We start from the raw sequence: 24,047 nt of genomic DNA on the forward strand, positions 1-24,047 counted from the left end.
AGAAGTTGGGCAGGTCTCAGGAGTAGCAGTGAAGACCATGTGCTGTGCTTGCAATTTCTCAGCAACAGCAGAAAGCACCAGAGACAGAAGTTATTTTTCTCCTTCCTTTCTGTGAGAGTTAATCTTACTTTGTTACAAAGGAAGCAGGATCAGACTTCAACAACAGCTCAAGATGTTCTAACTTTTCTCCCAAAAAGGGCCACTGATACCATCCATCTTCAATGCCCTCTGAAAAGACTGAAGCAGGGGTGTCCCTCTAAAAAGGCGACTTTACACCGCTTGAGAGAGGGAATAAGGGTTGCTGTTAGAATGAAAGCCTTACTTCTTTACATTCAAATGCTTTCATCGCTTTTTCTACAACTGGAAACCAATGATGTTAATCCTCCACTTAAACAAGCAACTAATTCAGAGAACTTTTGCGGCTGTTTGTAATTCATTGATGCAGGACAAGAGGCACGAAGGACAAAACAGACGTCTACTCAGAGTTCTGCATATTTATAAGTCATCTGCACTAACATTTTTATTCGATTATCTGCATTGTATTACAACTTACTCCTTTTGCAGAGGAACGAAGACTTCTCATAGCAGTTTTCAGCGTACCAGCTGTGTAAACCATGGTGCCGAAGGGTGGGTAAATGGAAACACTGAAGCTGGGCACAAAGAACATTTTCATTTTCAGACATAGCCGTACCAAAGATAGGATCCGGAGGCAAGAATACTTCTGAGGAACCTAGGGTGAGAATTTATTATTGGTGTGATCAGCCTGCAGGTTTAGGAAGCTTTAGACACTCTAGAGAGCTTTTCATTTACTCCATGCACAGCCAACTTCTAGTACAAGGCAACTATCCTTTAATTTTAGCAATGCTCCTTGAGGTGGAAGGGAGTTGGGAGGAACAGGAAGACAAAATTGCTGTATCCCAAGATAAAACGTGTTTGTGAAGAGGAAAGGCTGCTGTAGCTACATGTTTAAGGTGCCAAAATGTCATTTTATAGACTCTTGTAATCTTATTCTGAACATGGACAGATCCTGATCCCACTGCAGCTGCTTTGCTCCAGCCCATCCTGCAATGCTGGTTTGGTTATCTGAGGATTCCATTATCATGGAAGAATCCCAAGTGAGAGATCTGACAGCTCTTAAGCTGCCCAGAATGTAGCTAGGGAAATGGCACTATTGTGGTTTCTTGGCCATGTTTGGGCTGATCCCTCAGTGCTGTAATGGCCCTCTAGAGTCATTGACCAGCATCTTTATTTCTCCCACTCCCCACAACTGTAATGGGCTCCAAGCCAGGCCTGAGGATCTAACCTTATGTTTTTCATGCTAATGTTGTCACAAAGTAATCTCATTTTCCCACATTTGTGTATTTCTTTGGACATGAGGGACAGTTGTGGATTAGTGGATTGAGCACTTGGAGTAAGCATTCTTGAACTATTTCTCAACGCCACTGACTGCAAGAGACATCATGCACATAATTCAAGGTCTTTGTGCCTCACTTACCCTACCTGTACAATGGGGATTACGCTTACCCATCTATACTAATCCCTTTCAAAAACTATGAAAAAATTGCTGTGGGTGCAAACAGTTTAAATATTATACTAATTAGGGCTGTCAATTAATCGCAGTTAACTCACACGATTAAACAATAGAATACCAATTGAAATTTATTAAATATTTCGGATGTTTTTCCCCCCATTTTCATATATATTGTATTCTGAGTTGTAACTGAAATCAAAGTGTATATTATTTTTGATTACAAATACTTGCACTGTAAAAATGAAAAACAGTATTTTTCAATTCACCTGATTGATACAAGTACTATAGTGTAATCTGTTGTGAAAGTGCAACTTTAAAATGTAGATTTGTGTGTTACATAACTGCACTCAAAAACAAAACAATGTAAAACTTCAGAGCCTACAAGTCCACTCAGTCCTACTTCTTGTTCAGCCAATCGCTAAGACAAACAAGTTTGTTTACATTTACAGAAGATAATGCTGCCCACTTACTTACAATGTCGTCAGAAAGTGAGAACAGGCATTTGCATGGCATTTTTGTAGCCAGTATTGCAAGGTATTTACGTGTCAGATATGCTAAACATTCGTATGCCCCTTCATGCTTCGGCTACCATTCCAGAGGACATGCTTCCATGCTGATGACTCTTGTTAAAAAAATGCTTTAATTTAATTTTGACTAAACTCCTTGGGGAGAGAACTGTATGTCCTCTGCTCTGTTTTACTCGCATTCTGCCATATATTTCATGTTACAGCCTTCTCGGATGATGACCCAACACATGCTATTCATTTTAAGAACACTTTCACTGCAGATTTGACAAAACGCAAAGAAGGTACCAATGTGAAATTTCTAAAGATAGGTCACTACAGCACTTGACCTAAGGTTTAAGAATCTGAAGTGCCTTCCAAAAATCTGAGAGGGAAGAGGTGTGCAGCATGCTTTCAGAAGTCTGAAAAGAGCAACACTGATGCGGAAACTAGAGAACCTAAACCACCAAGAAAAAGAAAACCAACCTTCTGCTGGTGGCATCCAACTCAGATAATGAAAATGAACATGTATCAGCCCACACTTCTTTGGATTTTTATCAAGCAGAACCCGCCATCAGCATGGACGCATATCCCCTGGACTGGTGTTTGAAGCATGAAGGGACACGAATTTTTAGCACATCTGGCGACGCCAGCTACAACAGTGCCATGCGAACGCACGCTCTCACATTCAGGTGACATTGTAAACAAGAAGCAGGCAGCATTATTTCCTGCAAACGTAAAAACTTGTTTGTCCGAGCAATTGGCTAAACAAGACGACAGACTGAGGGGGCTTGCAGGTGCTAAAATTTTACTTTGTTTTATTTTTGAATGCAGTTTTTTTTTTTTTATACAATTCTACACTTGTGAAGTTCAACTTTCATGATAAAGAGATTGCGCTATACTACTTGTATTAGGGGAATTGAAAAATACTTTTTTTTTTTAACAGTGCAAATACTTGTAATCAAAATAAATATAAAGTGAGCACTGTAAACTTTGTATTCTGTGTTGTAACTGAAATAAATATGCACTGGACCCTCGCTAGAACGCGGGATTTGGGATCCAGGCGCGGTACCGCGTTATAGCGGGGACCGCGTTAAAATGAATTGCAATTAAAGTAATTAAATTTGGGATCCATGGCCGCGACCGCATTATATGTGAATTCACGCTATATAGATGCGCATTCTAGCAAGGGTCCGATGTATTTGAAAAATGTAGAAAATGTCCAAAAATATTTAAATAAATGGTATTCCATTATTAACATTGTAATTAATCACGATTAATATTTTTTAATCGCTTGACAGCCCTAATACTAATATAAATCACCTTTGTCTGTTAAACTCAGATTTGCTATGAGCAATACTACATCACTAATCTGCTTATCCCTGGAGAGATTCAGTATAACAAATATAGAACACACTGATTAAATACGATTCATGACAATTCAAACAACATGAATGTTCCATATTGGCACTTCTCTAATTTATAAATTCTAACGACAAGTGAAAGTGATACAGATAATGTAGCTGGAGATTAGAGGCACCAAGTGTGTGTTTTGTAATAGAGTCAACGATTTCAAACTTAGGTGCCTAATGTTAAGGCGTCTAAATTAATATTTAGACAACCAAGCATAAGTGGCCTGATATTCAAAGTTGAGGGGCACTTGGACCCTTCCATTGACTTCCAGGGTCAGCAGCTGTGAAAAAAATTAGACCAGTGCATATGGATTTAAGAGCCCAACATTAGGTACCCAGGCTTGAAAGTGTTGGTCTTAATGCCCTGACTCCCATACATCATATGGTTAAATGATAAAATGATCCTCTGATACAACAGCCTGCTGAAGTAGCGTTTGACCTGATGGGAATGATTTCTGTTATGAAACTCCTAAGAAGAGAGTCCGTCCACCAAACTATACAGAATTGTCATTGAGCAAAATTTTCAAAAGTAGCTGAAGGAGGACTTTTGAAACTTTTCCCCATAGTCTACTTTTAATAGACTATCTTAAAGCAAGGTTCTACGGCATCAAGAAAACATGAATTGATGCCACCATCTGACAAATGAAAAGTCAGAATTGTAACATTTTTTCATAATGTGTACCATTTAATAGTTAAAGTTATAACTGCTCTAAATAGTTTCACCAGCAGATGGTAGTGCAGTCAGCTTCCCAGTAAAGAGCAATGACATTTCCCTTCAAGAGAAATAGAGATCTGTATTTTTCCTGGGTGTTATAGGTTAACTGATCATTTATGGTACTTTTTGTCCACCAAGAGCCATGAATTTAATACAAAGAGTTTGCAATTTCCCACCCCCTCCCCCCCAAAGAAATACTGCAGTGCTGCTCTATTCTTCTAAAGCAACTGTGAAAGTAGCACCTCCTGGCTCAACAGAAGTGCTCTATGAAAAGTTCAGATTTGCTCCCTTTTGTGGCAAAAATAAGTTTAAGTACCTTGATTCCTGATGGCACTGTAAAGCCAAAGTTACTATGGAACAGTTGAGCTGGATGTTACTTGGGCAGGCTATTCACCTGGTTTTAAGCTGAACTGTCCTGATTTTGTATGGTTTGTCCCCTGCCCAGTTCTATCATAAAACTAACTGGGTGTGGTTCTATAGGATATCATGCACAGAGGATGCCATTTTGCAGAACACACCACCTTACTTTCAAAAGGTGTGACGTCAAATGCATGGTCACATCAGAGGAAGTGAGGTGGCAAATTCTGTAAAAAGGCGTCCTCAGTGTAGCATGCCCTTGCATGCACTGTGCAAGGTCATGCTGGCAGGGGGAGGGATAACTGAGGAGATGTTCTGTATACTGGGGATGCGTCAGTGGCTACCCCACTGCTACGACTTCTTGCACATCAACGTAACTGATGACCAAGTGCTGTTTGGTCAAATTCTGCTCTAAGTTACATTTATGTACAATCGGTTCACACACAATGGAGTTACCCAGGTATGACGGCAGAATTTACCCTGCACATCCTCTATTGCCAAAAGTGATGCCTGAGAAGGAAATAAGACAGATTGACTTTTAGATGACTTTGCAGCACTGCACATCAGAAAGCTCGTTTTTCCCCCATGTCAAGGCACCAGTCCAGCAGAGCATTTAAGCACGTGCTTAATTCTACACAAACGAGTAGGCTTATTGACTTTAATGGAACTACTCATACTGAAATGCTTTGCTGTACTGGGGCAGTGGACATATTTGATCTGAACATTACTGCAACAAACATCCAGGGTAGTTTAAAAAACAGAACCAAAAAGTCCTACATTCACTTTTCAGAGTACAGCTGTTTTTGAAAGTGAATCAGCTTGGCAGTCTTGCACTGGCAGAGCATTTCGTTCAGTTGGATGAACTAAGGGAGACAAACTATTTATAATCTAGACCAGTGCTACTCAAAGTGGTGGTCTGCGGACCGGTGCCAGTCCACGAGCCATTGGCTGCCAGTCTACACGCACATTGGAAAAAAAAAGCTGGTCATCCACACCAGATGTCTAGATCAATGCTTCTCAAGCTAACACTGTACATCAGCATTTCAGAAGAGTTTTCTTTTACATTTTAAAAAAAAGTTTTAAGGACACTTACAGCTATTAGAGCTGTAAATTGACCACCTTGCAGAATGAAGCTTTCTGTTTGGGTATAAATAGTATAATGTAGGTGTAAGCTTCCTCCTACCCATGAGTCAATGTGCTTTATCTTTGTTCTGGAGAAGGTATAAATGAAATCAATCATATTTCAATCTCCATTTCAAACAAACAATTTGAAAATTAAACTAGAAGAAGAACAAACAGGTGATAACTCTTCAAAACTCAGCGAAAATTATTTCAACGAACTCTGTATCAAAGGAACCAAATGGTATCTGCCATATGGAAAATTCTGGCCTGTACAAACTAGACCCACTTCAAAATACCAATGTGAGACAATTTTGTCACTCACTCTGGCACAGACACCTATTTCAATACCTACCTATTTGTGATACCTGTTAGTTTCCCACACCTCCATAAAAATTAAGTTGTAGATTACTTTTATGTAGCATTCACTTTGGTTACACTGCAGATTTAAAACTGAGATTGCTCAAAGCTTAATTGTGGAATTTCCTGGGCTAATAAGCTATTCAGTTGTTTACTTCTTTTTGTTAACACTGTGCCTGCTGCAAACAGCTTCTGATTAACATCTGAGCAATAAAAGAGGTAAAGACACTTTCACAGGTGTCTGGAGAATTGAGTGGCTCTTCCAAAAATGTGGCCAGATTACAAAACGAGAGATAAGGCGACCTTCGCATTTCAGTGTTCTTTACTCTTTTTACACTGAAACTACAAACTTATCTCATCACAGCTAAACCTATTTATTCTACAAAGTGGTTTCCCACAGACTATAATTTTTTATGGAGATTCTGTAAATAAGACTAACTGCCAGTACATGGAACTACAAAATTCAACCAAATTTAGTGCCCATCTTTCTCAAAGGAAACCCCCACACAGGATAGAAATCTTCCATTCTATTATATTTTGCAGTCATTTTGTACCAGGAAATTTCTAAAGCCTAAACTAAAAAGGTAGTTACCAAAGGCATTCCATCTGATGTTGTGAAGCAGTTCTCCCTTTGAATTACTGCAGCTTCTCTCCCCCTTGAAAGAAACTATCTTTATAGATTACATTCATGCTTGAGGATAGCGGTTTTGAGTGTATGTTTAACTAGCTTTATTTTTAAGCAAGCTGCATGGAAGTCAGAAACTTACCTTTATAAGCCACCTCCCAGTGACCTTCTAGAGAACGATTTCGGTTGGTTATGACATACTGATATCCAACCCAGAACCTAGATAGTTAAAAAAATAGGCATTTTTAAACTATTCCAAAAAGCAAGAGGGGAACAATACTACCATAAAAAGGAGAACAAGTAATACAGAACCTTACTACTAAATTTCCTATTTTTCCACTTTTAAATTGAGCTAAAATTAAATTAAATTGACCTAAAATACGCATGTTCTTAAAATATCTGTCAAATGCATTTCCTGTCTGATGCTGAATTAGAACAGGAAGTAGCAATAGTAACAAAAGAGTAATAGTACCGGTGACAGGACAGCACAGCAGAGACCTGATGAAAGACCATAGATAAAATAATGGTAATTCTATGTTTTGGGGAGTAGTCCTCTCTCAGATAGAACATCCTCCCCGCAAACTAAACAAGAGCAGATGTTCAGAGACTTCTCTCAGAATGGCCCTTTCATTGCTATCTCACGATAGCAATGTTGTCAGTATTATTGGTCTTTTACTGCCAATAAACTTGAACATTCAGTTTAAATGTTTACAGAAAACTAGAACTCTCCCAGTACTCCACTGAAAAACTTCAGCATAATGCACACCGCACTAAAATATTTCATTCTTGCTACAGTTGTTGTTTTCTGTTCAGCGATGCAAAGACATTGAGACTGGAAAAAAACATTTATTTGACTGCAAGCAATCATATGAAGTTTGCAGTTTATTCATTAATGCTGGTTAAAACAGAAAACTGATGACAATTGGCAGTGGCTTAGCAGTCAAAGCCAACAGTTATTTAATTTAAATCCATTTTTATCATTAAATTCTAAGCAAACCGAACTACCCAATTTGCACAACGTTAGCAGTTACTTGTTAATTCATGTAGAAATAATTTTCATGCAATATGGAATGGTTATTTTTCCTTCTGACTCACCTACGTTGGTCCTTCCTTCCAAAGGCTTTCTCTTCTAGGTCCCACTCCTGTGCCAGGATGAACCTGAGCTCCTGATCTGTGGTGAAAGTGGCCAGGGATCCATTTACCCTCTGACATGTCTGCACAGCATCCCAGTAGTTCTCCCCATTTAAATACACCCTGTAACAACTGGCTGTGCCCTCATAGTGATGCCATCCTGTTGGGCACTTTCCTAGGAAACATGGAGAATAGAAGGGAAAACCATCCCCCCAAATTAGGATCTTAACTTGAGACAACACATACCTACTAATTAAATAAGTTAGTATATATTATAAATATTTTCAGAACACTAAATACACACACACGCACACACACTAAAATCCATCCCACAACTCTGAGATGACGTGCATTAAAGAGTATGGTGACGTTTCCGGATGAAAAAGTTTCTTGACAAAACTTGTCTTTCTGGGATTTCAAACATGGATTTACTTTTCACTGGCACTGTGGTAGCACTCAAAGGCCCTGATCAGGTTATTCTACCATGCAAGACACCAAACATAAAAGACAAGATCACACACTCCGTCACTGCCCTGAAGATCTTACAGTCCAATCTGAAACAAGCAGCAAGAAGCGTAACAAAGAGTAGGAAGAAAAAAGTGGGGAGCAGGAGGAAGAGAATGATATGATCATGCAGTTACACAAGTTAGCAACATGCACAACTTGATGCTTCCAAAGGTTTTTCCTTCTTTTATTACAACAATGTTAAGTAAATAGTATCCATGTTCCCCTATTGTCACTAAACACAGCCATTAGTAACCAATTACATTTCTTGTAGACTTCACAGCAGAAGTGAGTTTTTACCAAGGATGTGAAGAAGGTCTTATGGATTAGTTCAGGGAGGGCAATTTATAAGTAAGATGAAGTGCAGAAGAAAGCATGGAAATGTTTGTGGAAGAAATGGACCAAGGGCATTAAAGGCTGGCACTACTCCAGTGGAGAGACTTAGAGAGAGATAGCACAATCGGAGTTAACAAGAAGAAAGATTATCTTAGCTGTTGCATTTGGTACGGACTGGAAGCAAGGCAACATTAATTCTGCAGCACTTGCCAGGACACAGTAACCTCACTCGTTATTTAACTCTTGCTGGAGAATTTATCTGGTCTCTGTTCATAACCAAAAGGACCTCAGAACTTTCTTTGGAATCACAGTGATCTCTATCATAAAGCAGTGAAATAATACAACTAATTACCATACCCAAGTTCTTTCTACATTTGCTAAAACTCAAAGTGGAATATTCATTTTTCACATGCTAGAGAATTATTAAGGCTTTTACTGCTTTAAAGTCCTTTTGTGATCTTCCAACCGATGTTTTTAGAATTACTTAATATCTTAAACAAATAAAAACCTGACTAATCTGTAATAGTTCAAATGCTTTGAACGAAATAATAAATACAAGTTGCATGCAATCTCATATGACTGACCCAAATATGAAAATGAAGTAACCAGGATTTGAGGAATCACATTTAGGGGAGTTCATTGAAACAGACATAGGTAGTATAGCATAACTGAATCCATGACCTGATAAATCAGGTTTAAATCTTCAAATCTCAGTACCCCTCTTCTGCCTGATTTAATTTTAATGAGTGCTTTCAGGGAAGAGAGGAAAAGTTTTATCCAGTGGGTTAACATAGTTACCACTTACTTCTTGAACTACAGCTCTTGAGCCTTTTTATAAAATAAGGTTTCCTTGATTAATTGTCTCTGAAATGTAACTGCAAATAAGTGCTACCACAGTGGTGTGAGTTGTGTAAGAACAGACAGAATGGTCAGCCAACACACTGGATTACATGGCATATTAAGTTATAGCCACCAGAACTACTTCCATACCAACTTGTTATAAAAGAACTAAATAATTTCAAAGCTCAACAATTTACCAAAACTAGTTAAGTCCATCAGTCCATAACAAAATTTTATAAATATATTTTAAAAACCTGTTTGCTTTTCTTTAATCTTAGTGAAATGTTAATTTTAATTTTGGCTTGTGTTAGCTGTCTGCCTCTGTGACACAGCTTCTGTTTATAGCAATACTATAAAAAAATAAAGACCAATCAGAACAATGAAAGAATGGTTGAAAAATTTCACCACCACTTTCAACCCATCCCCTTAACCATTTATCGATGAGATTCCTCATTCTACAGAAAATGCATTCTGTGTAAAGTCACCACCACACACCTTACAGACTAGTTCTCCTGCTGGGATCTAGATCTTCAACTCTACTTAACTGCTAGCCAGAAATTGCATTAACCCCCCAGAAAGTAGCATTTAAGAAGTTTAACACTAGTCATTTCAGCATAGGATAGGAGAGTTCTCTACTCTAGTCAAAAGGGATTTTATTTTAAATAGCATATTAAATGGCAAAGCAATATATTTCTGCATCTTGTTTCCAATAAAGGAAGTCTTAAGCCTTATTTATTTGGATGTTCAGCTCCTATGTATCTGCTTTTAGTTCAGTCTCTGTCACAATAAGAATGCTAGGGATTAAAGACCTAGGCTAAAACAACCATGCAAAACGTTTTATACAGTATTCCCATTTACCAAGACTGGGTCATTTTCTGACTGGCAAGTACCTCAGCCTAGTTATCATCAAGGTTAAGTAAAGAGCACCTGTGCCAAGGTTGGCATATATTCACGACAGCTGAGCAAGGACAGGTTATCAGCAAATTTAGGTAACTGACTTCTGAGGTGTTTTTTTTTCTTTAGAGGGATAAGAGATGGCAAATTTCCAAATGCTTTATTTCCTAAGAACATTTTTCCTTGAAGTCTAACACTCATACTATCAGACAAACTGCTATTATAGTTCAGAGTTTTCTTAAGTTAAATTATTTCCCTAGGAACTCACTGTTGAAAATTTAAAGAATCAAACTTGAATCACTTAGATCTAATTTTTATCCTGCTATTTTTCTAGAGCAATGCTCAAATAAGCAAGGTTTTATTCCCCACTTATAAATGTGAGCACCTGAACTTACCTTTAATGAGCCAGTTGGACTACTCATGTTCTTTACTCAAAGCACATGCATAAGTAACACTTTGTAACACTGGGGCATTGGTTTAAAAAGAATGCTTCTGTGCTGAAACTAGTCTCTCAAGGGAAATAAGACCAGATTTTCACACCTGCAGAAGGCCCATACTTCTAACTGACAATGCAGCCCAGAAAAATTAAAGCCCATAATTTAACACACTTTTTTCCCCCCCACAAACCCACTATTATGAAGTACTATTCTATATTAATATATTAGCAACAATAAAACACAAGGACAAAGATGTATTTTAGGGTTCCATTCTCAGTCTACCATGTCACTAGAATTGCTTTAAAACAATTCATGATTACCATGTTATATATACCAGTGTTACAAATAAGCTTATCAAAAGGGGGGGTATACAACTATTAAGATCTCTGGAATGTATGCTCTTCAGGGCACTTTAGTTCAAGAAAAGCATGCAATTTAATGACAACTTTAAAAAAAAGTAAAGAGTCCTTGGACATTTTACAGTCTAATAGCTCTGGAACCACTACTTTAAATATTTTTTTAAAATCCTGCATACTGAAGTATTAAGTCTTTGCCTTGAGAGGAGATGACCTAGGTTTGTGAACTAACTTCTAGGAATTTGAACCAGGTTCCCCAGTCTGCAACTTACTGCTAAACCGAACAGGTTGTGCCACATTGACAGTGTGAAAGCGGGTTGTCTCTCCCCCTCTTCCTCGATTGTGCCTGGAGTCCACATTTTCTTTCCCATGATAAGATCGTTGGTCCCCTGTCAAGCCTAAAGAGAAAAGAAACATACATGCAAGGCAGTTTTTCATTTAGCCAAAGGCTAACTCTTTCATGAATGTCTCTCCAGGTTTGAACTCAAGACAGACAAAATAAAAAAAATGACAATAGTAATTATGTACTTCAGTTGTACTGTAGTTACCTGTAAGAAGACACACAGAAACTATACAGAAAATGCCAATATGAAACACCTACAACTGAAAAGAGCCAAACTTTTACATGAGTCTTGCTGATTCAGCTAAATATTTGTAGCAGGATTTCAACAAATGCAGTTCTGCACAGACCTTGACATGCAGAGTTTTTTATCTATTCTTCTTTGCATAGAACAGTCCACGCTCCAGCTGCTCAGTTTGTCAGTTACGTGAGCGTGGTTATTAGAGAGCTTCCTCTGTTGCATATATTTTCAAAAGCTTTTTCAAAACTACTGGACAAAATTAAGACGGCTGTTGAAGAAATCGCCAGACAACAGGCTAACACTTTTCCACTTACTCCCAAGGCAGATGAAGGTCTAATTTCTTGAGATAAAAATCAGCTCATACATTCTGTAATGAAAATGTTTCATACTTTTACAAAGAAGCACACTGCTGTCTGCATGTCACTGGGGCTCAGCACTTTAAGAATGGGCATATAGGGAGATGTAGTTCCCAGGAGGAGCCAGGTGACTATCAGGACTACATAAGGAGGGTATCGCTCAGTTAGGGAGTCCAGGAGGTAGAAGCAAGACCTGGAAAATGGCCACCAGTCAAGGGAGCCATTGAGGCCTTTACCCAAGAGGGGCTGGAAGGGAAGTCTACAGGGAACAGGAGGTGCCCGAAGCTTAAAGTCTGTTCAGAAGATTTAACTGAATCAAAATAAGCCATTCTTACCACAAAACTAGAGTGTATATATACATAGCCTTTTGAAATGGTTTAACCATATCAGCTTAAAAGTCAATTCAAGTTACACCAGTAAAACGTTCTCCTTTAGACAAGCCAATAGAAGGGTGAAGCAAGAGGCCTGAGGCAGTATACACAATACCACTGGCATGGACTGAAGGCCCAACGTTGGAACCAATTAGTGAGAGGCTTCAGTTGGGGGCTTCCAGACAAAGTGAGGAAGTCCTCACTTTAACCCCGCATTCATCAGGGTAAGGACTCTGTTAACTCAGTATGGGAAAAAGGACCACTAAAGTAAACCTATGGAGAGTGAAAAAACCACTTTGCCCTTCCCAGGCTCAATATTGTTGAAGTGTGCCCTGCTTCAAACAGGATAAAACAGACTGAGGGCTGGGGATAGGCCAGGAAGCTATCGAGCCTGGGACTGAACTGGCCCTGTATCAACACAGCAAGAGAACTGAGCCTGCGAAGACAGACACTTAATCGGGATATTTTGATTTTGGGGATCCCCAGAAGAGGAGGAGCGACTATAGCCTTTCGGTACATGTCAGGTATGAATTAAGGCAAGTCTGTAAGACAATAGCCATGGTGAATTAACTGAGGCCAAAGGCCTAAAAGTCTCTGCATGAGGAACTAATCAGGAGTGACCTTATGTCACAAAATAGAATGGTGTAATAAGCAAGTAAGCCTAAACAAAATACCAGCCTATGCTACTTTGGGATATTTTAAGATGTTGAACTTCTGCTGATGTTCAACCACAAGAATGCCATGGTAATCAATTGACATTATATGCTAATTTAGTTGAGGTAAATTAGTAGGTAGAATATTAGGAAAGGATACTCCAACACTGTTAGGGTGAGGAAGTTTAGATATAAATATGGAAATCTGAACACCCTCATGAATATGCATAACAGCCTTGCATCCTGTATAAAAGGGACTAACCTAGGCCCAAAACTGATGGGATCTTCCTGGCATGCCAGAGATAGGTGATTGAGTGGTCCTATCTCAACTGTTTTAGGTCCCCACAACAGGATGGTGAGAGTATGCATATAATACTAGTCATCTCAGTCTATTTTGCTGGTATGTTGTGTTTGGTGATAAAAAATAGATTTTTATCACAGTTCTATATTGCAGAATATTTTTCTGCAAACAGATGCAAGTCTCTAGATAATACACATACACCAAAAACAAACACTTCCTATAATTTTTTGCAAGAAAGATGGTCTCAAGGTAGTAGTCTCAGGAAATCAGGGTTCAAAACCCACGACAACCTGAATCACGTAGGGGCAATCACTTTCTCCTCTGTCTCAGTTCCCTATCTCTGAAAAAATGGGGATACTACTTCCTTTCTCCAACTCTTGAACTGTTTTGTCTATTTAGGTAAACTCTTTGGGACAGGTACTGTCTCTTACCATGATGTCCTAACACAATGATGTCCTAATCCAAACCTGTTCATGATCAAGGTGACCTGGTGCTTGGCTAACTGGATTTTTCCTCACATGCTCAAGGTCTAATTGATAAACGTACATGGGGTCAGGAAAGAGTCTCCCCACACCCCCAGGTCAGATTGGCAGTGACTTTATGGGATTTTCGCCTTCGTCTGCAGTATGGAATTAGGTTAATCTGGATACATCTCAATTTCCTGCCATTGCAGGGGCCTTGGGCATTGGTACACTTTGGTCCCTCCTGTTTTTCGTCTGTGACACACAGTCTAGTCTCCTGAGAGCTGTAATACCTTGGTCTAATTTAATTTGTTGGGTTTAGTGTGCAGGTGGTGTTTGTAACTTGTGATATAAAAGAGGTAAGACTAGGTCATCTAGTGGTTCCTTCTGGCCTTAAAGTCTATGAGGAACGAAGTAAACACCAGAAGTAAATCGTTCTATTAACTCATCATCATCAATTGTTAAACAATAAATTGGAGACTTCCAGATATGGAGATACTACTGTCTGAACAGAATTTCCTGTCTCTGGCTGAAACAAAGTTGAGAGGGTACAAAGTCTTTTGAGTACCACCTCCCTGCAATGAGAAAGAACTGTCAATCCCATGAATATGTACTAGTGACAATGGTGTCCCTGCTTTGACAACTTGTCTTTGTGCTGTACCAATACGCCACAGGAAGATTGTCTATACTTTTTGGTTATTGATTCCTTCATAAAAATGTTAATGATTTTTGAACGTGGAGAAAAAAAGTGAATGACATTGAGAACAATTCTTAATATACCCAACCAGTGCCAAAATGTCAAACTACTGTACCACAATCTAGCCACTTGAGGGCTTCAGCAGGAAACAAGGCATTAAGTGGTATTAAAGCCCATGAAAAGCCCTAGGAAAGGGCATACCATTGTTTCTGCTAAAGTATATCTGTGCCACTCACTAAGATTAGAATGGAAAGCAATATCAGCAGCGGCTTTAATAGACTGAGACAATCGAGATCTACAGTCCCTCCAACGACAGCTAATAAAGCCAACAAGCAGCGCTAGCAGGTACTAACGCTGTGCCGGTCATTCTAAAAAAAAAAAAAAAAAGAGAGAGAGACAGGTTCAAACAAAGGTTCATGAAGTGAGATTTCATTTCTCCCGAGAAACTCATTGCTCCCCACAACGCTAACAGTCTCCAGTTCATTTACAGATGGATAAAAACCATGAACGAAACTGGATTAGCCACAGGAAAACACAAGAATATGAACAAGTATTCACTCTAGCTGTATTCTAGACCAACCTGCTAGTGCCTGCTTAAGTTAAGGCTGTCTAATGCTTCCCATTATGAGAGCCTGTTTTCAGCTGCTGACAACTTGACCAAACTTTAGCCGTTCAGGATGGACTTTACCAAGCCAGGTGTCTGTCTCAGGCTGAACTGGTTGTGGAAAGCCCGAATAAAAAAACAGTTCAATTGTTTCCCAGCAAAGAGATTAATGAAAAATGTAGTTTTGCCCATGCTAAAAAATTCTTACTTTCGTTGAGCTGGGAAACTTTAAGTGCCTCCATGAAATTTGGCAGAAAGACCTTTGTCACAGATGTTGCGGCGATTTGGGAAATCTGCCTGTTCAACTTACGAAACTGCTGTATCAAAGAATGCCTCTTTCTGTTGTTAAGGAAAAGTTAGCATATGTGACTCCATTTTGGTTTGGGGCTTTGTGTGCGTGACCAATTAGGTATAATTCGTAACACTGTGTGCATCAACCATTGTTGACAAGACAAAACTTTAAGCACGTTCCGCCCCTTTCCCCCAAGACCATGCTATTAGAACTCAATGACTAATTCAGTTGAAGCACCTTGGGACAATGGGTTAGCCGGAGGTGGGAGAAGCCACTTTCTGAAGCTGCAGGAAGCTGTTTGGAGAGTGGAAATTCCCAAACAAGACACAGACAGATGATAAAACACGGTTCACAGTTGTCAGGACAGGCTGCTTGAGAGACAGTGCCCTGAGAGTGTGCTTAGAAGCCCCAAGACAATGATAGTGCCTCGAATCTGGAGGCTTAAAAACCACATAGGATCCAGCAGATGATCCCATCAAAGCACTCAAAGATGTGCCTTCTGTTGTTCCTGTGAAAACAATCCAACTTATAAGCCTTTGAAAAATCATCACAGTTTGAACATGCTTAGTCTCTACTTGTTAGAGTTTGGCAGCTAAATCATTTAAAGATTATGCCTGTACCAAACATCCTCCAGCCCAGGATTGCATGCACTGAGCAGGACTTCCACTGCAATTGCTGTTGTCAGCTGCAGCGTGCTGGACATCCAAATAGAGCAAGGAGACTGTTTCCTGTGCTCTCAATGCTCCCCTGGCCAGTGCCCTGGCAGTGTAGAGGAGAGAATGCAACCCAACTAATGTAGAGGGGACAAGAGCCAGAATGGGAGGAGGGTCAAGGAGATGGGGTGGGAACACACGGAGCTTGGATGAGGACATGCAGGGGGCCAGAATGAGGGACACAGGATTGTCACAAAACAGGCTGAAGAGTATACTGGCAGAAGGGTCTTTGCTCCCTAGACAACTCCCCTCCCACCAAAACAAATCCTGGAATGAAAACCAAGATTCCAGAGTAAACAATTCTCTGTCAGCAGATATCTGTGGAACCTCCTGTCAAAGCACATCTCATCTCTTTCTAGTAGCTGATCCACACAGCAGTAAAAGATTAACAGAGAGGAGAGACAGAGAGACAAGCGGCAGAGACCTGTGCTGTCTGTCTAAAACAGCGTTTCTTAAACTGGGGGACCCAACCCAAAAGGAGATTGGCAAGGCTATTATAGAGAAATTGAGAGATCACAAAAAAATATTGCAGGAGGGAGAAGAAGAGGGGGTATAGCGGCTCTGAAGGCAGCGCCACCACCACCAGCAGCACAGAAGCAAGGGTGTGTATAGTAATTTGCTATCACTTGGGGGAGAGAAGAGGGGAACCTGAAATATTTTCAAAGGGCGGTCCCAGCAAAAAAAAGTTTGAGAACCCCTGGTCTAAAAGGTTCCTATCCTACTGATAAACCAACCACATGGGGATCAGTATGGGTCCAAAAGAGGGGCTTTCTTTGTGTTTACATTTTTAGAAACCTCACGATTAACTTAAAATCTACATTAAAAGAATTTTAAGGCTGCAAAGTCAAACACGAGGAAGTTAAGGGATGCCAGAATTAAGGCTGCCAGTGCAACCTTAATTCAGCCCTTTGGATACATACATTACGACAGACTGTTTTCCATATGACCCCTACCTCATTCAGTACAAAGAATGGACCTGGTCTGGGATGAATTATGGTTATGTGTTAAGGATGCTATTGTCACAAAGAGCCCGACCTCATTTGTTGCAGATGTCAGTAAGTGTGTCATAAGGTAGGGTCGGCAGGAAAACAAAGGATGGTCTCATATCTGAATGCTGCCCTGGAAAATTGGACTTTATCCCTGACTGTGCCACAGAGTTTCTGTATGGTCCTAGGAAAACAACCTAAACCAAACATTTCACACGTGGTCACAAATTGTGTGTTCCTCATTTTCTAGGTGCCTGACATGAGATCCTCCTGGTGTCCAGTTTGCAGAAGTGCCGAACACCCCCAGCTGTAACTGAAGTCAGTGAGAGCTGTATTTTGAACATATTAAGTGCTATATAACACTAGGCACTCTGAAAAGACAACCTTTAGTCATCTCCAATTGGGCACCCAAAATTAGTGGGCACTTGACTTGAATCTGTGAACCTCCGTTTCCCAGCTGAAATGGGTATTGGATTATAACATCTCAAAGGACTGTAGTGAAAATAAAAAACTAACATTTGTGAAGCACTCCAATATTATAGTGACAAGTGCTACAGAGCAGCCCTTGAGGAAATTACTAATATGTTCCGAGCAGGATTTGAACAGTGTGCAATAAAGTAGGCCTCAGACCACACACTGAACAATGAGGACGAAGCTATTTAATAGCTGCTCATTCTGCAAACGCCCTCCCCCTCTGATGCGCTGAATGAGACCGACTTCCTGGGGGGAAAAAAATAGTCGCCATGTAATTAACTAACTATCTCAGTGCATACATAAAAGGCAACCTACATTCTGGCATTTCCTAATTTGAGTGCTAGACTTTGTGACCTAAACATTCTTTTAATGTAGATTTCTGTATGAAATTTCCATAAAAGGTTGCTGGTTTCCTTACATGAGCTGCTAATGAGCTCATCCACTGGGAAATGCAGGCGCTATTGGGTCTTTATTAATTATTATTATTATTGTTGTTGTTTTTAAAGCACACACACACACTCTACAGCTGTTTTGTCCCACAAAACAGTTTTAACTGCACAGAACAACCTACTGGATATTAAAGTTTCCAATTCTCATTTATAGTGGAGGTGTTAGGGGAACTAGATCCTCTCAAGATTAACTGCCTTTTGGGCCTAAAATGAAACCACCAATTTTTTTTTAAAATACTTCCAGTTGTAAGTGGTCTTTTACCAGTTTTCTACTTTCATTGTGCAAAGGGCATTCAGTAAGTTTAGCCCAGACATTATGCAAACAAATTCCTATTGGCTAACATTACTTAACATGGGACAACTAATTCAGGTCACATGTAGTACACGAGTATTTTAAGCTTCCATGAAAACGAAGTCAGAAGAATAATTTCAAAAGGCTTGAGTTCACAGCAATCAGACTACTGCTACATGATTAAGTTTATAAAGATTTAATGCCGGCCAAGTCTTTGGCTGATTGTATCTAGGAGTTTTTCTGTGATGAGGGGTGGGTGGGAAGGAGTGCAGGACCACATAGTTCCTCCTATGGACTCACAAATGGTCATGTTACAAAAAGTAATTAAATGAGTGGATGTTGGATGAGACCAACACATCGTTTCCTCTCAAATATGTTGCTCCTAGATTACCAGGTTCAGCCCAGACACCTTGTTACGAGTTGGACTGCAAACCCAGGAATGAAACCAAAAAGTTCTGTCGGAGAGCATCTTGAAACATTGAGGTCTCCTGACTCAGGGCCCTTGGAAAATACCTTATTGGAGGGCAATTAGTTCAGAGTGAAGATGAAGTTATACAAAAGGGCTGTGTCTGATGACAAGAATTTAATTGTAAGAAGCACATGGACTGCTAACTCTGCACTGCTTACTCCAGTGATAGGTGCTTTTGAAAACAGAGAGACGGAGATGATTGTCGACTATACTTGCTTGAAACGACTGCTGTTGAGAAGATTAGGAAAAAAGAGTTAATGGTAAATTTAGGATATCCACTCCCTGTCTATGTAACATGATAAACAAAATAAAATCTGTTCATGAAGTATAAGAAGAATGAACTGAAGAGGTTCTGCACAATTCTGGCTGTTTATCTGCCCACTCCCATTATTCTCATTACTGAAAAAAGTTGATCCACACAGTTGAGCTCTTTTAGTGGCAAAGAAGAAATTGGGGAATCCAAGGAGGAGTAAGAAGAGTATCAAAGTTCTCATCTCCTATTGGTTCAATTACAGAGGGTGAAGGTGGAAAAGCACAAATACTGCTACCTCTGAATATGTATTGGCATTCTTAGATTCTTATCATTTACATCAAAGTTTAAACTGCAAGTAGCTAAAAGTAGAGACTAGTATTACAAATTAAGAAATTACTACTTGAAAATCACCAAAGTGGTAAAGGCCTTAATAGATATGACCTTATTTACTAGAAATTTTACAGCAAATACTGTTTCAGCATCTATTACTCCTGATAAGGAACAAAAAAGAATGATTTCATGCGACTCCAAGACTACAGCAGAAAGGAGTTGTAAGCACGTGCTATGTAAATCCTCCCAATAATTTCTAGTATGCAGACAGAACCAGCAGCCGAAGGGCTTTATCCTATTAGAGCCATGGATAGAGGACACACACAGATGCAAAGATTCCACTAATATTTATGCAAGATTACAGAAGAAAAGTAAGCATTTCTACATACAAGAGCTTAAAACTAAAGTTTGGAATTGAAAAGAATTCTATCTTAAAAATAAATCTGTATTTTAGGGAGGAAAGATGGAAGCAAAATGGGATGTTATGAGACAAAAAGGCTATTCAACTTAACATTGGCTTTTGAAAGACAAAATATCACAGCTCACTTAACCTGATTGGTTAATAGCCATTAACCATTTATTGATAAAATGGGTTTTGAAAAAAAGATTGGAACTGCTGCTAGCAAAAGGAAATCGTTCCTTGTGGGACAATAGCTAAACTCGGAACATACTGAATTTATTGGGAAAGTCCCATATCACGCACGATTCAACTCCTCTTGGGGTGAATGGGAGTTTTACTGCTGACATGAATAGAACCAGGCCCTAAAAGAAATAGGCAGGCAATATGATTTAGCTTATAATGGCCTTTCATTGACCTTTGGAAAGGGAAATACACCAAAGTCAGAGTGTGCATTCACAACGAGGCAAGAATCTCATCACCTCATTAATCTTTGTTGGTCACGTAATTTATACAGTAATTTTCAGCCTCTGGACTGCTATAGCAGTTCTGATTCATTAGTTCAAACAGAGAATGAACTCAAAAACTGCAATACTTCAGTGTCATTTGGGTCTCTCTAAAGACCCCGACTTAAAATCTAACCCATACTGCAATTTAATTCTAGTTGTCATTTCCAGACTTCTATTTCACTATCCCAAAAGAAAGTCTTGGGCATTTCCTCCCGTTTTTAAATTATCTTAAATTGTATTGGCCAGATTTCCAAGAGTGTTTTTATCACAACTGAGGCCAAATATTTAGAGACCAATGCACAGCTGCTCCCACTTAGAATAATGGAGCTGATTGGTGATCAGCTCTTGAAAAATGACCCTATGCAAGTTTGAGGGCAAAAATGCCGATTTGACTGCTTCCTGGACTGACGTGTTCTGTTTATGAAAGTGAACAGCACAGCATAGGCAGCAACAGGGCAACCTCCCCTACACTGTTCAACAGTGTACCTCCATCCAGCTTCTGTGTGGTACCTTTCTAAGGACACGAGACAAGTTTAGAATTCAACTGCAGATAAGGGTGTCAGTTTGATTCCATTGTAAAGGTAGTTTTTCCTGTCCCTTAAGCATTAAAACAGTCTAGCAACTCATTTCACATTTAGAACACATACACATGACTGCAAGAACGGAGGTGTAACCTAATCAAGGAAAAATTGCTTGTGATGTTACTCTATAAGCTGAAAAGCAAAGCTGAGTCAAGATTTATTATAAAGGAACATCTTCTACCAAATGTATTAGTGTCCTCCCATAGGGACATCCGTTTGAACCTGGAATTGCGAACTGTCATTTTATAAAAAACAAACCTGAAGCATAACACTACCACACGAAGTAATAGTTCAGAGAACAGCATTCTTTTTGGTACTACTTACCTGGACAGTCAACTTCATCACTCTCGTCCTCACAGGTGGGCCATCCATCACACTGCCAGTTCAAAGGGATGCACTGGATGGTACCACTGCGACATGCAAACTGCCCTGGGGTACAGCGGAGCTCTACGGAAACACAAACAAAGGTTTTTTCCCCTAAAGAGAAATATTCCATCCTGAATAAGGCTACATGGAAAACTAATTGCCCACCACTATGCACACTACAGACATTATTTTAGCAACCTGGCCCTTCAATAAGATCTCTAATTCATACTGTCTCCCTGTTTTAAAGGGAAAGATTAATAGGACTTTCTTTGCCCAGACTACCACTTGAGGAAGCACTTTATCAGATAGCTTTATAGCAAGAGCCTTATAGTGAAGCTGTCAACATTTTAAAGCCACATGTAAAATTTACAGGCCAGATCCTCAGCTGGCCCATGCAGGCACAGATAGCACCAATGAAATCAACTTAGCTCTTTAATTTAAACGAACTGAAGTTCTAACCCTATATTTTTAATTTCAGTATTCTCAGAGATCAGTACTTTTCTTCATTCTAGGAAGGACATGCAAACTGATTAAAGCAATTCCCCAACTTTCTGTACGTTGATTTATGAAAATATGCTGATCCCATCAAAACAAAAGCATCACCTGAAATTGAGAGATTATTCCCCCCACCCACCCAAGTGAGATCATAGAGTACATCCTTATTTCCATTCCTTACAGGTATTCCCAAATAGTTGGTGCTTTGAAAAACAGTTAAAAAAATTAAAACCCACAGATCCCAGTCTATCGGAATGCTTCCAATACCAAGTACAGATTAAGAGGGCCTTTCTAGTCGCTACCTATGAATGAATATTATCCTAAGGTTTGTTCAGTTTTTGCATTACCACTTTTAGGAATACTTATTTGGTTTTTAGAACCAGTGATGATTAATAAAGAGCTTATTATGGTTATTTTTTAAAAAAGCTAGTTATACCTACAGAGATACTACAAATTCCAAATTACTATTACCAAACCATATGTACAACAGGACCTATTCATTTACAATTGCCTATCTAATTTGCAGTTCTTTTGAACACATGGACTCATTGCGAACTAGCTTTCATATCCATGATTGTCTTATCTTCAAAATTTATTAAGATACACTATGTGGAATTTCTACACAAGTACAGCCTTTAAATGAAACTAACTATATGGGCATATTTACACTATTTCATATCATGGTTTTGCTGCCCTTAAAAAAAAATTATAGAAATTAAGACTTCCAAAGCTCTAACCATTCCCTTCTATCAACTATCACAGCATAAGAATTCTGCTGCTCTTTCCATTTTCCTTGAAATATTTTGCAAAGAGATCAATACAAATGACTCTGTCTAAAAGCTGAGTTTAGAGCTGTTCACCTGACTGCAAGATGTCATTAACCTCAGTGAACGCACCTTCATATCACCAGAAGTCCATCTGTCACTGCAATTCAAATCTCTTAAGGAAGGTGACTATACGCCCCTGAATCTCCTGTGTTATAAACAACTTAACCTTTCTGTTTTCCCATTAGTGAACTAGAGTTCTCTCCGTTTATCTAGGTTGGAGAACAGCTGCATTTCCATACTTTCACAATTTTAGGCACAAAAAACCCCAAAAACCAAACAGAGTAAAAAACCCTATCTTAACTCTGAAAGATGTGGATTTACAAGGGCTTTTTATGTGACTTTAATTTAAGATACAAAATCCTCATTTTTTTAACCTTCAATTAACATGTATTCTCAACCTGAGCTCCATCTTAATAAAGTTTGTTTTTAAATTAAATAAGGTTTAATATTATTTTTGTTGTTTTCTTACTGAAATGTATACTGCCAAACTAAACACAAATCAAGGTAGACTTACTTTAGATACCTTGAGCATAAATTCTTACAACATATCAAAGTTTAATGGCTTCTTTATAAGCATCACTTTACCTTACAGAGCACAGGAAGGTTGACATTAGAGCTCGAAAATAAAAATAGGCATATCCTCTTCTTAACCACCTACGCAGAACGCACACTCAGGTCACAAAATAGCTAAGAACTCAGACAGACCTGCTAGACTACAACTGACAACAACATATGGTACAACTAGGCAAGACACTTCTGACCCATTTACAGAATTTTATTCAGTGTGAACATCTCCAACAATCCAAAAACAATGCATGAACCACTTCCAACACCATAAGAAATAATGCAAATACTGAGAAAAGTGAGAATGAAAACTAAGTTTTTCAGAATATAACTATAGCAAGTACCAATTTGTCTCGAAAAAAGAGAGAGGAAAAAGGAGGAGCTGGGAGGAAAGGTGAAGTTTAGATAACCAGAAGGTTTTTGAGATTAAAAATCACAATGGCCACATTTGAAAAATCCAGTTCATATAAGCAGTAGGGCTGAAACTTCCAACTATTCCTATTAATACATTTATGGTATTATGTCCACACTTCACTAAGTTACTAACATTTTATCATTATAGTGCTGATGTCAGAAATATCTTGTTGCCACTGCAAACGTGGCATTGCATTGGAGACTATGGTAATTTTGTGGATGGAAATGCTGCAGAAATTAAATTTTAAAAAATAAACCCTTTACATTCTAGCCATCCACAAGTTTCTATCACTCTTAATCTGCAGTTGTGGCAGAATTTAATTTGCACTTTATCACATCAGTTTTTTTATTTATAAAATAAATAGTTCTTGAGTAAATTTTGTTTGTTTAAATGCAAACCACACATACAGGATGTAAATTAAGATATTCTACAGCATTGTAACAAGAGAAATCTCTATCTGACTTGCAGAATCAACAGAATGAGGATTATAG

At 38.9% G+C, this 24,047-nt stretch overlaps 1 protein-coding gene across 4 annotated transcripts in view; it reads right to left on the minus strand.

Annotated features, from left to right (window-relative positions):
- Positions 1-24,047, minus strand: part of DGCR2 (DiGeorge syndrome critical region gene 2) — a 65,323-nt gene that overhangs the window by 17,999 nt on the left and 23,277 nt on the right. For 2 of the 4 annotated variants that reach the window (XM_075120273.1, XM_075120272.1), the window contains 5 exons: positions 21,214-21,336; positions 11,391-11,518; positions 7,718-7,935; positions 6,765-6,841; positions 554-730 (listed from right to left, as the gene is read on the minus strand). In XM_075120273.1, coding sequence (XP_074976374.1) covers positions 554-730; positions 6,765-6,841; positions 7,718-7,935; positions 11,391-11,518; positions 21,214-21,336 — 723 coding nt within the window. The remainder of the gene's footprint in view (positions 1-553; positions 731-6,764; positions 6,842-7,717; positions 7,936-11,390; positions 11,519-21,213; positions 21,337-24,047) is intronic. The other 2 variants (XM_048821028.2, XM_048821026.2) reach the window with 1 other exon arrangement.

The sequence above is a fragment of the Caretta caretta genome, chromosome 15 (genome assembly GCF_965140235.1).
Source record: "Caretta caretta isolate rCarCar2 chromosome 15, rCarCar1.hap1, whole genome shotgun sequence".
NCBI lineage: Eukaryota > Metazoa > Chordata > Testudines > Cheloniidae > Caretta > Caretta caretta.